At 36.9% G+C, this 13,860-nt stretch overlaps 1 protein-coding gene across 6 annotated transcripts in view; it reads right to left on the minus strand.

The window, feature by feature from the left end:
• Positions 1-13,860, minus strand: part of LOC129758693 (dentin sialophosphoprotein) — an 88,941-nt gene that overhangs the window by 55,622 nt on the left and 19,459 nt on the right. For all 6 annotated transcript variants that reach the window (XM_055756278.1, XM_055756279.1, XM_055756280.1 and 3 more), the window contains exon 2: positions 9,911-10,611. In XM_055756278.1, the coding sequence (XP_055612253.1) occupies positions 9,911-9,992 (82 nt within the window). In that variant the 5' untranslated portion in view covers positions 9,993-10,611. The remainder of the gene's footprint in view (positions 1-9,910; positions 10,612-13,860) is intronic.

Raw genomic sequence — 13,860 nt, forward strand, 5'->3', positions numbered from 1 at the left:
AGTTTCAAGTCATAGATGGCAGCACTATCTTGCAATTAAACCGAATTGATACCCATTTTTGTATATCTGGGAATAATTCAGGTGTGCTGGATGATTTTGGTCAAGAAATAAGTACTTGGTACCGTGTGACTGCCTTGGAAATTATAAGTTCACAATATCAAAAAATTAAAATGTCATCAAGTACCGATAAAAGTGAATTTCTTGGACCGATAATCAGAATAATTTTGTACTTTTCGATGGAGCTTGATGAATCAGATAACTAGCAGTATTATTGATATGATTTGAAATTGAATCGGAAGTTTAGATGAGCAGGAATTTTGGCGGTAGTATATTCTTGTGCCGGTTATTTTTTTGCAAATCCGGAAAAGATGTCTGCAGCGTGAACTCCAACAAAAGTGTGTTGGAAAACTACCTCGAAATGATGAATATGGGCATCAATAAGCCTGAAAAATAAATAATGAGACTTAGTTTGGTTTTAACGGCAAGATAGTGCTGCCATCTATGACTTGAAACTGGAAAAAGTGATGTTTACTGAAAAAAATCTAAGTTTATGAATTCCAACCTGTTTTTTTCCCGATTTAAAATAAACCAAAAATGACTGATTCATCATTTCACGTCATTTTTATGAAAAAAATAAGTAGTTTGGTGAATAATTACAGCTCAAATATCAAATTCCTTAGTTCTAGAAGAGCATCTCTAAAAACACCTTTTCAAAACCATTGAAAATCTTTGGAATTCTAGAAAACTCCTTAAAATGCAGTTATCTATTCAAATAATTCGTAGAAGCAATAATATTCACTTTTACACGGTAAATTTTCAGAAATAATCTTGTTTTCGTTGAAAAACACAAGTGGTCCTATTCTTATTTCGCACCCTTTTTCCATAGTTTTGGTCCTCAACGCCAATTGCAACGTCCGAAATAAGTAAACTTATGCTTGTTTTATCCGTTAAACAATTCAAAACAATTTATAGAAGAAAATTTTGGTGATTTTCAAACATTCATATTTTAACAAGCAAAACACATAGTGGTGCTATTCTTATTTCGCTCACTGTATAAAAAGCAATTTCTGTGGTTTGTTTGTTTGTCCTCTATAGGCTCAGCCGTTTCAAGAGATAGCGAGATGAAATTTGGTATGGATGCTCATTAGGACCAGGAATGATGAAAAATGTTTTCAGAATTTCTGTTGACCCCTTTTGAAGGGGGCGTTCATACAAGACAAATATTGTTTTCGCGTTTTCACGTTATTTTTCGTCGGATCGTGATGAAAATTTGCATATGGGGGTTTTGAGAGATGGGAAATCGATTTCAGGTATTGAACTTTGGGTCAGGGGTCGGCAAAAGGGGTCGTCCATATTAACTTTTTAATATTTTTGTGATATTGACGTTAGTGTACATCGGATTGAGTTAAAAATTTGCGCTCGGATGGTTTTTGGAATGGGCAATCGTTTGCCGGTATCAAATTTTATGTAAGGGGCCAGCCAAAGGGGTCGTCCATATTCACTGTTCAGTATTTTTGTGATACTGACGTTATTATACATCGGATTCAGATGGAAATTGGTACACGAGAGTTTCCAATGACAAGCACTCGATTCCAGGTATTGATGTCAGTGTATGGGGTTGGCAAAAAAGGGTCGTCCATATCAACTTTTCAATTTTTTTGTGATATTATCGTTATTATTCATCGGATTAAAAATAAAATTTACGCTCGGATATTTTTAAGGACACGCAATCGATTGTCGGTATCAAATTTTGTATAAGGGGCAAGTCAAAGGGGTCGTCCATATTAATTGTTCGCTATTTTAGCGATATTGATGTCATTATACATCGGTTTCAGATGAAAATTGGCACACGAGAGTTTTGAATGATGTGCAAACGATTGCAGGTATCAAATTTTGTATAAGGGACTGGGGTCATCCATACTGTCTGTTCAATTTTTTGTGATTTTGACGTTGTTATACATCGGATTGAGATGAAAATTTGCACATAGAAATTATCAAGGACGAACAATTGATTCCAATTATCCAATTTTGGGTCAGAGGTCGGCTAAAGAGGACGTCCATATAAACTATTCACTGTTTTTTATGCGATATTGACGTTATTGCGCAATGGATTGGTTTGAAAATTTGCACACGGGAGTTTTGAAGGAAGGGCAATCGATTTCAGAGATCAAAGTTCGGAAAAGAGGTCACCGATCTGCAGCGATCGAGTCGAAATTTATACACGGTTTATTGGGGTTGGGGCGGTCAATTGATTCTGATTTCAATATTTGAATCAAACGACAAAAAAGGGGGTCTTTTTAACTGTCAAATTAGCTTTTCAATAATGACGTGAGTTTGTATCGCATCGAAACGAAAATTCATAAACGGGGGGTTTTGGCACGGTCAATTGATTCCTGATTTCAAATTTTGTAGCAAACGACAAAAAAGTGAACGTACATATAACGTGTTCAACATGTTTGCAATTATTGCTTAAAAATGCATTCGGAATTGCATCTGAAAAATGCCTGTAAATTAACATTCATTCTAGCTGTTCTAATATATTCTAAATTGAAAGCGAAGGAAGGAAAGAAAAGGAGTTCGTATGGGATCAGCTAGTATTGTATAAATTTCGTAAATAAATATTTGGCCTGTTCAGCCGAATACTTAACTCATCTATTTGGTGAGCAGAATATTCGGCCTAACGATTTTTGGGCGGTATTCGGCGCCGAATATCCGAATAATCTATAAAGAATAAAATGATTCAATCCGTTCCGATGATGGTTTTTATTCGTTAGCTTGTGTTTCAATGATAAATTAATTGCGGAAAATTGCAAAAATATAAACAGATAATATGGACGACTCTTTTTTCTGTCGTTTGATACCAATTCAGAAACCATGAATCGATTGACCGTTCCATAAAACTCCCGTGTATAAAATTTAATCGCGATCCGTTGCAAAAACATTGAGCTATTTATATGGACGATCCCGTTAGTAAAGAAAAATATGTACAGGGTGACAAAAAAGTCCAGTCACACAGGATAATCTCCATATTTTAAAGAATAAGAAGAAAATCTGAATCTGTCTTTTATAGCTTTATTCAGTAACTCATAAGGATACTCTACAGACGATATCTCGGGATTACACCACCTTTCTCTGATCGAACAAGCTTCAGATGTCTCGGAAAGTCTTTGCAAGCGGCGCGCACGTGCTCCATCGGCATCTCGTCCCAGATCTTTTTCAGCCTTGGAGTTCTCACAGACCTTGGTCGTACAGATCGTGCCATGTCCTCGGTGTCTCCGGTCTCTATGGTCCGGTACACGAATTTCCGGTGGATTCCGAGCAGCTTTAAGTGTTTGGATATGTGTCCGGGTTTGTATCCTCTCACATATTCAGCGATAACAGCTGCTCTCAACTCTGCCAAGTCTCACAACTCAATGTAAACAAACTGCACAGAAACGAAACTCTGCCACTTTGGGCCGCAAATATAGCCCTTTCATTTGAAATATAGATGGCATCAGAGAGATGCAACGTGTAGGGTACAGGCGACCCCAAAAAAGTGTGACCGGACTTTTTTGTCACCCTGAGTAAGAAGATTATTTGCTGACGACACTTTGCCTTCAGCCAGAGGTAGGAATTTACGGGTGGTACGCAGTAGATCGCAACAAAATTTAAATTCCTTTTTGAATTACATGAAAATGTGGAAAATTTCTCCTAACGCTTCTAAAACTCAACTTTTTTTTATTTCACCATAAGCCAAGAGCTCAATTTTTGAAACCTAATGAAAATCATTCCATAACTTTTAATGGGGTTTCATTAGAATGGTCTGATCATGTGCAATACTTGAGACTCACATTTGATCGGAATCTTTCTTTTAAATATCGCTTTGAAGATATTCAATCTAAATGTAATAAATATACTAAATCTCTTTATTCGCAAAAACGGTGGAGGAGTGATAAAAACTCAAATATGATGTTTTTGTGCCGAAGGAGGACTATCGGCTGAATTTTGTTATAACTTTGACAAAATTCAAAATTTTGAGTTTTTTTGAAGGTCAAGCTTCAGAAAACAGAAAACGTAATCATCAATAGTTGCCTTGATTTGAAAAAAAGGGGGTGCATTGAAAATCGCGCAGGTGTTGCCCAAAAATTGTAGTCGAAAAATTTCTTCATTGAACGCTATCTCAAAACAACTTGACAGAACACCACAAAAATTTGCATACTTAAACATCACATTACCAAGAAACTTCGCTGAAAATTTCATGAATTTCCATCCGTGCTTTCAAAAGTTATTCTTAAAACAAAGTTGGTGATATTTACTTATCTTTGATTTTGAATTTTTCAAATAAAACCTTTGGAATATTAAGAGTGAGTTCACTGGAGTTGGGAAAAAGTGGTAATAATTTTGTCACTTTTTGTCATATTTTGAAAATTTTGCCATGCAAAAACATTTCCAAGTTCTGTCTGTGGCCTTCAAACTTCAAGTTTTTTAACAACACGTGTTGTAGTTACGCATGCTGTGATGCAAAAACAGCAATATTTCTTTCACATACGGCTGAAATAGAAACAGTGCTGTAAAAAAAATACAACACCCAAAGATCTTGAAAACATTTTTGCATGGTAAAATTTTCAAAATGTCAAAGTTTCTACCACTTTTTCCCAACACCAGTGAACTTGCTCTAAGGGGTAAAAGTAAATAAAATATAACTCACATGTAGCCTTTTTCATAACATTAAAATGGTAACTTTGGTTCAGAGATGATTTGTGTTCAATGACTTCAAAAAGCTCTTTTAGGAACAAGTCATCATAAAGCAGTATGAAGTTTAAAATCGAAAGAGCACATATAGGGGAAAGTCGGGTAAGACGGACACTTTCAATATTTCGAGAATTACAATATTTAGCACTAATCTAATGATGGGAATATGTTCGCCTGAGTGTATCAACACTTTCGAGACATTTTGTTTATTTATATCATCAAGGTCCCATAATAGTAAACAAAAACTTTGAGAATTCATTATTTGATGAATTTTTCTCTTCTCATAAAATAGTTCATAACTCGCAAAATTTTCGGAAATGTCAACCGTATTCAAATAAAGAGTGTTTATTAGGCTTCTTTTCAACCATATGGAGGAAAATCAGCGAGTTTCGGTCAAAGGGCTTGAAAATCAATCATTTAGAAAAAAAAGTTGCTAAGGCGGGTAAGACGGACACCTCAAGGTCGGGTAAAACGGACACATAAGTTTCTCCAGGTATTATAAATTTTTCATCGGTTTGATCCTCCATATGTCTTCAGAAGACCTTCGCAAGAGCAATTGTCGGTCGAAAAGCACTCAACACCTCAAACAGGCCATAAAAACTGTAAAAAACAGGATCTCCGGTGAAGAAAGCGCCTATAAAATACGGAATTCCGAAGCCACACTGTTTCGCTTCTGGACTTGGACCAGTTGGTTCCATTTTAGTTTAAAAACGTTTTCTTATACTAAACTCACAAAAATATCTACATTTACAGCAATTTTTGTGGCAAAATGTACCTTTTCTAAACAGTGTCTCTTTACCCGACCATTTTTGAAAAGTGTAATTAGCAAGCATTTTTAAGATGCTAAGATTTTATAAGAATATAAAAACAGTCTTGATGAAGGAAATTTACTAATTCCAGTGGTTAATGCGATAGTAAACAATCTAAACTGCCCATCTGCACGAAAACTGCGATGAAAATAGCAATATCTGGTTTTCTATTGCGCTTCTACCTTAGGGTGTCCGTCTTACCCGACTTTCCCCTACGTTTGAAAACATATTGAGTAAGTTTTCAACATGGTTCAACAAGTATCAGAAGTATTTTTAGAAATTTCTAAGTAAATAACCATTGTACAGGGATATCATCAATCTTGATAAGTAGAATAAACTCCAAAGGAGATATTAATTAGATAGGGGAAGCGAAAAATAAAAAAACAATATTATTTTGATAATAAAAAATATAAGAACATATCAATTCAAGCTTCCTGGGTGGGTGAAAAAATGTTTTTCGTGATAGGTTGAATGAGCATTTTAGAGAAATTATTTTTAATGTCTATTAATTAAAACCTTATACCTATAAGTGTTTCTATAATATGAAAATGATAAACACAGTGAATAATCTTAACAAAAACCGTAAAAAGAGTAACAAAACTTACATGGTCCAACATGGGCCAAATTTCTAATAATGTCAAAAAGTCAAACGACTCAGTTTGATTTAGATTTTTTGTGAACCCGAGCAAGGCCGGGTAAAATCAGCTAATTTTTAAATTATTTTAGATTAATTCATACAGAGATTTAAAAAAAAAATTACAAAGTAGGATGATTGGTGTCATTTTTTACCCTTCTTTTTATTTATTTTGGATTAATTGATAATTTAATGATAAATATTATTGAAACATTTCATGAAACTCAAAAGAAAAATATGTGAAATGATTGATCAATTACGAGGAAAGATTTTTTTGACAAATCAGTAACAACTTTGTTGAATTTATACTCATTAGTGGGTAAACATTACCCATTTGCGTGATATTTTCATCTTCATTTGACTATAACTCTGAAAACGATGCTTTGGGGTGCTGGGAAAATCTTTCATTGTATTATTAAGACCTAAAACTAGATATTGAAAATGAAAAGAGTATGGTTCAATTCGGGGGCTTTTAATTTACAAGGCTTTAAAGTTCTTGACTTTTGGAAAAATTGATATTTACTCATTTTTATCATAGATTTATTAAGTAAGTAAAAATTTGGAACAGTTCAAATGAAAGCTTTTAATATAAGCTTTCATATGGTGTACTTTAAATTTAAGAAAAAATGTTTTCCATAGAAATATATGAAATTCAAATTTTGTTTCTTCATCATACTTTTCTTTTTGAAATTTTCAAAGTCTGATGTCTGTGGTGCGTTTAGTATCAAAGAAAATGAGTTAAGAAACTGGGGATATCTTAGTCAAATATTAAGTTATTAACTAGTAAAAATAAAAAAAAGCGATCCGTTAAAGTTCAGTTTTCGACTTTTAGCCGCCTCAAACCCCATAGTGCATTGGCGAGGTAGAACTTGTTCTCTTAGCCACGCCAGCGATCATGGAATTTGATGTGCGTAAGTTGAACAAAGTCTTATCAAATATGTTATCTGAAGTTTTAAATGAATGGTCATACCCAAGCACTTCAAGTTCAATGATTTAAGGTGGACATGAGTAGTCAACTAAAGTAAGCTAAGGACATTTTAATGTACAATGAACGAATAACAAGTAATTTTATTCAGTAAACATTATTTACAGTAATCAAACATTTACAGCAAACAGTAAACAAACCCTATTTTGAAAATAAATGAAAAATTGTTTTCAAAATTATCCATCCAAAAATTATTACGAAACTAAAAAGTAAATTCAGATACACCCTGTAGCAGAATCGTTTCACAAGCAAACACCGAACGGCCGAACGGCCGAACGGCGTTAAGGAGCAAATTCGATTTGATGCGCCAAAAAATGCTTCTGGAGCTCCTGGATTTCGAGTAAGCAAACCATTATGGATATCTTTTTAATCAATGCTTTGTTATAAGGCTGATGGCTACAAGTTAATAAAATCCCGCGTGAGCTTTCATTACGTCGTATGTTACTTCTGAAGAATTCATAGAAACTGCTTCAAAAATTCGTTTATCATATATCGAATATGTTGTCCTGGCTACAAATATTCTAAATAGAAAGAAGTTGCGACTAGTTTATGTCAGTTTTTATTTTTTTTTTCGTAATAAAACAGTTTGTTTAAATTTTGTTTTATACGACGTAATGAAAGCTCAAGCGAGAAATAATAATTGAAAAACTAAAACGGAATATCGAGACGGAACGGTTTCATTGTTATGGTCATGTAAATGCACAATGGCATTCTTTTCTAATCTGGAATTTACATTACGTCATTAGTCATGTAAACTTAGAAGGAATAATTTGTTCCAAATATTTGCAGGGTAAAACATGTACCTAATAGTACAAGGTTATTTAAAACTGTGTAGCTTACGATACACCACATTGATTGTGTGTCCCGTAATTCTCCACAAGCTATGATTTTCAACTTGGTGGCCTTTGCAAAAGAAAAAATCTTTTTCCATGTGGTAGAACAAGACAATATTACAATCATTTAAAATTCACACTGATTCAATTTGTGGAGTCCTAAAGAAAAATCAGATACGTACTCAGAGAAATAACATATTTGAAATATGCTTATGCTGAGCGACGACGATAACAGTAGGAATTTTATTTCAATACACAATTTCCTCTCACTTCAACTATTCAACTAGTAATTTTGCCGTTTTGAAAACTTCTTCTTGAGATAATGACTATGGATCAGTTGGTACAAGTTTCCGAAACAATCGCATCCTGCAATGTCCTGCCAGTAGGGGAGATGGGGGCATAATGGCCACCTTAAGGAAAACGGTTATTTAACCATAGAAAATAGCTATAATATGGAGGTTACATTATTGTTACGTGTTCAGACACTTGAAAAGCCTATTCCCTAACGGGCTGAAACGTGAAAAACTAGATGAAAACGTTAAAAAATGCATTTTAAAAATTTTTGCCAAAAGCTGAAAACCAGCCACTGTGGAGGCATAATGAGAACCCCCCCTGAGGCAGTATGAGCACCATTAATCAGAGCAAGATGTGCGTTTTTGCCGGGGAATCTAGCAGCGAATTCAATTCGATGAAGTCAGGTGAGTCGTAGATTCATAAAACAAAGCAATAACAAAATAATCTAGGTCTGTTTGTAGAATACAAACAATTCACGCACGCTCATACATTAAGTGCTTTGTTCGGAGGATGATGCTACTAGCTGTATAATGTAACAATAAAAAAATCGATCATGAATTGTGAATGGAAAAAAATCACCTCGAACAGAAATCTAACTGTAGTCTTTTGATTACCTCTCCGACACCTTACCAATAGGCTAAATTGTCGGATGAAAACTAGTCAAGGTGTGGCGCTATAAATCAATTTTAATTCGCTGTTAGATTCTACGGCAGAAAATGCCCATTATGCCTCGATAATATGGTGCTCTATATGCCCTTAGTCAACAAATTTAAGTAACAACGTGTTTTAAAATTTATAAAAGTGAAAAAACAAAAATTTTATGATGGTAAAAATTGAGAAACAATGTGTACATCATGTTGCAGTGCGTACATTATAGATCAAGGTTATTTTAAGATCATAAAAGCTTATTTCGTGGTGCTCAAAAATTATAATATTTTCGTAACTTGAGAACCAAGCTAGTTTTTTTTAAATATCTCTGTAAAGATGATAAGGAGATTCCTTTTTTTGTGAAAAATTAATACTATAGGAAGTACGAAACAAATCCTCATGAAAATTTATTTAAGAAAATACGCACTTTCGTAGAAAAGCGTAGTTCTCATTATGCCTCGGGTGCTCGTTATGCCCTCATCTCCCCTACCTAACTCCTGACTGGCCGAGTGAGTTCGTCTGCACCGAATAGTGGCGGTTCGGTTCAATGTGAAAATGGAAAAACATGTTCCTTGTCAAAATTCACCTCGAATTAAAACACACTTATCTTTCCTCCCACATCGATGACACCTACACAGGCAGGTGCCACAATCGGCACACATGGCATGGCATGGTGCAAGTTGAAGACCACTCTAGAATGCATACATACATACAGAGATAGCGACATTCAGAGATCCGAATCGGGAGGGAAAAATAACTGGGTCATGGATGGAAAACGATTCGTTCTCGTCGTCGTCGTCTGATTTACCCCACTAGTTACCTGGCATCGAAATCGTACATCCGGTACGTCCGCAACACATATCACCCAGTAGGTAGTGCATGCAGTTCATGTAGATATAGGTGATAGGTCTCAGAGACCGTAATAAAAGTAGTTCGGGTGGGAGGAAAAGTCATGGGCGGAATGGCGGATACTCACCTTCATGGCTGTTGCCACAGATCTTGGACGTCCGAGGAGTAGGGAAAGTGGTTGCCGTCGAAGACGACGTGAGAGTACCCATTGGGAAGTACCCAAATTAGCAGCAGCGTGTTTGCTCTGCTCTTTCCCTGCTGCTGGCTGGATTTCCTTGGATGCTAGCTGCCGCTGTGGGATCGCAGCAGCAGTTTCCAAAGACTAGAGCACTACCCCAAACTCCTGGGACACTCGCCAACGCCTTGCACCATAAATATTTTCTTTTTTTTCTGTTGTTTCTCCTACTTCGGGCTATTCGCGGAACCACTTTTTATTTTCTGCAGCAGCAGCTAACGAATTGCTCGCTCGTTTTTTTCTTTGCTAGTATTTCGTTCGACGAACCTTATCAGGACTTGCACGCACGCAGTTTGTCTAATTTTGTCGTTTCACTGAAATAGGCAGGACTTTGTGTGCACAGGCATGGCTTGGTGGCACCGATGTGGACACTTTTTCCCAAAAGATTCGGGGAAAAATACACTGCGGGCGATGTTTTATGAGATTCTATTTTTACTTTCCCAGATCGGGATCTCACCATTTACAATAATCAGGTTGTTTATACTCTTCGTTTCGCCATCTTTTATTTATGTATTAACAACTCGCTGATTGGTTACACTGCTCTTAGTGGTAGGTACTTTCCCGGGATACACTTGTCGTAGCACTATATTTATCTGGCACCAAAAAAAATAAGAAGAAAAACATGTGACAACCGCGAAATTTTCAATTTCCTTTTCCATTTTTCACGCCAAACCCATTTTCGCCACTATTTCCACTCGAAACTTTGCCCATAAACCTAATTTCATCCTATCTGCGGAAAAATTCGTTTCACCACAACCATGAACCGCATTATTGGCAAATCCTTCAGCCCTCGAATTTCTCCGCTTCGAAGGCTTCTCCATTTGGCTTCTTCTCTGCAATCTCTTCCTGCTCCGAATTATTCACATCCTTCCTTTTTAGTAGGTACATGCGTTGACTTTTCGGCGAAAGAATTTTCCGCTCTCGACGCGCCGTTTAGTGTCTTGGTCGTTCGTTTGCTGCCAAAAGTGTAGGTTCAGGAACCAACCAGTCCCACGTCTGAATGTAATGCGTTTCGGGGACTTGGGTGGGCAACAGCCGCCAGAACCCACCCTCTTTTAACCCCTCCCCCCACCAAACTGGCCACTGGAAAAGCCCGCGATGCTATACTTGGGTATAGGCCAACGTGATGTGTTCTGTTCTGGGGATGGGATAATGGCGCACCAAAACACCGAATGGTCCAACGAACGAACTTTTCCCCATACACACTACACAGTGGGTGCCTCCAAGCTGCTGCGGCAAAGTTATAAATTGTCAGTAACTTGTCACCTTTAGCACGCCTCTTAAAAACCGGTCGTTGATCATTTTGGCCCCCAAAAAGAGAAGCTGCCGAGTCGGCTGGCTTGCAGTGTACCACCTTTCTAAAGATAGCGAATGCAAAATACTTAATGTGTTGCAAAAATTATTTTCGAAAAATTTCTTCACGTACAACAAGGAGAAGGATTCATTTTATTGATACTAAATAGCTGCTTCTATTTAACTTGCCTTCAACCAACAATTTAAACATTTTCGTAGGTGATGGAAAGAATTAAAGAAACATAAGCTATCAAAGAACAAAAGAACATAAGCCGTAAATATCATGAATTTTCCGAAAAAGAGACAACGGCTCACCGGCAGGACTTGAACCTGCAATCTCCGCTTCAGTACAACGGCGCGTTAGCCAATTTCACCACGGTGAACGTGATTAAACCGGCGAACACGAGCAATCGAGCTCTGCCGATCAACTGCAGGACCTTCTATCGAAACACCATGTATATCCCGCATGTGATCTTTCCCGCTATTGATCTCTCTTGTTTCTCTAACCCCAGTAACCCCACCCATCGACTCGGGATTTAGCCGAGTGAGCACATGGTCGATTGCTTCGGGTTTGCCGCAACTTATGGTCAGATGAAGAAACAATCAGTGCTGCTCAAGGTTCCGAGCAGACCAGTTACACAGGGAGGTGTTGCTCTGTTGAAAACTAACAATTTAAAGCTTGGTAGTAGTTGCATTTTAGTATGTGTGTTCAAAAAAGTAGCTGAACCTAAACACATAAACACAAGCGGAAGTTCCGATTTAAGTTCTTTGCTGTAGCTTAATTTCATGTCTAGCGCTCACAATTTTAGTAAATACATATAAAAATCTCATACCCCTTTAGATTTCGAAGATTTATATTAAAAGCTGCATCTTGTTTTTTGTTCGAATGTTTTGATACTCTTTTAGTATAACGGTTTTCGATCTTTTTTCATCCACCGCCCCTTTTGTCCAATTTCCGAGCTCAACGATCCCAGATCAAAATTTGAACAAAAAATTAGTGAAAAAAAGTTTGGAATAATCGTGAAATCGTGGCAAATAGTGAGATTATTGACTCCCTTCGCTCTCAAAGAATTGAAAATTAATCGAGTGTAAGCGTTATAAAACACTGCTTTTTGCCTGTTCATTGACTTTTTCTTTAAATCTTCTATTATTTTTATTACAATGTTTCTATTTGATTTATGAAGCTTAACTGGAATCACCGTTAAGGACCAGTGATTTCAGTCTATTAGACTCGTCATTTTAAATATTTGAAATCCAATATTGGATATCGTTCTGAAAGAATAAGTTTTGAAAAATTCATTAAAGCTTGCTTGATTTAAAATTGGAACAAACTTTTGCTGATATTGTGGCGCTGGTAGGCGGATTTGGAAGTTCTTGGCACCCACGTGGCGGGAATTTTTTCAGCTTCAAGTATGTATAGTTGACATTCCGCAAATCGACTGTACTTTGCAAACAATCAACATGGAAGCCGAAAAAAGGGAATAAATTCTGCACAGTTTTTTGGAAAATCCATTGTGGTCTGCATTTAGGCTAGCTAAACAGCTGAAATTGCCCAGAAATACCGTATGGCGCGTTATCAATCGATATGAGAAAACATTGACGAAGATTCGGAAGCCTCAAGCCAATCGTCGGAGTGAAACTGTCGACCGGAAACCGTGTGGTAAGATTTTGAAGACGATTAATAGGAATCCCAATCGGACCGTGATTTGGCCAGAAAATCCGGTGCTGCCCGTAGTATTGTGAGAAGAATTCGACTCCGGAAAGGAATCACGCCATATCGAGCTAGCAAACAGCCAAATCGGACCATAAAACACATTAGTGTTGCCAAAATCCGTGCTCGGAAGCTATCAGACCTGGTGCTGACCTAGTTCTACGTGATGGACGATGAAACCCATGTCAAGGTTGACTTCGGGCAAATCCCAGGTCGAAAATTTTACTTGGCAACGGCTCGGGGGAATGTTCCAGCCAAATTTAAATTTATTTTTGCCGAAAAATTTGCACGAAAATTCATGATTGGGTAGGGTATTTGCAGCTAAAGCAAAAAAAGGAAAGTTTATGTTACAAATAAAGGGCGAACACGAAATTATTGCGACACATTCAACAAAGCATAATTTTTTACCATTGGATAAAAATCAACGAAATGTTGCATACTTTATCATTGATGTGTATTGTTTACATGCTGTCAAACTCGAAGTCGTGTTTTTCGATTCAACGAAAATGGAGGTGAACCAACGCGAGTTGCGAGAACATATTCTTTCCAAACACCTGGAATTTCCTAACCTGTCACACCGGCAGTTGGTATAAATGTTGAACATTCACCATTCAACCGTCTCCAGAGTGTTGAAGCGGTTCCAGGAGCGGTTGACGTTGGACCACGGCAAAGAAGCTGGAAGAAATAGAGACCGGAGAAAAAAAGACGGAGGGAAAGGTGAAGCGTATGATTAAAGCAAATCCCAAAATCTCATGCCGTGATTTGGCTAAAAAGATCGGCATGTCGCAAAGCTACGTCCATAATGCAAAGAAAAGAGCTGGACTACATACATACAAGG

Source organism: Uranotaenia lowii, chromosome 3, assembly GCF_029784155.1.
Source record: "Uranotaenia lowii strain MFRU-FL chromosome 3, ASM2978415v1, whole genome shotgun sequence".
NCBI classification, from domain to species: domain Eukaryota; kingdom Metazoa; phylum Arthropoda; class Insecta; order Diptera; family Culicidae; genus Uranotaenia; species Uranotaenia lowii.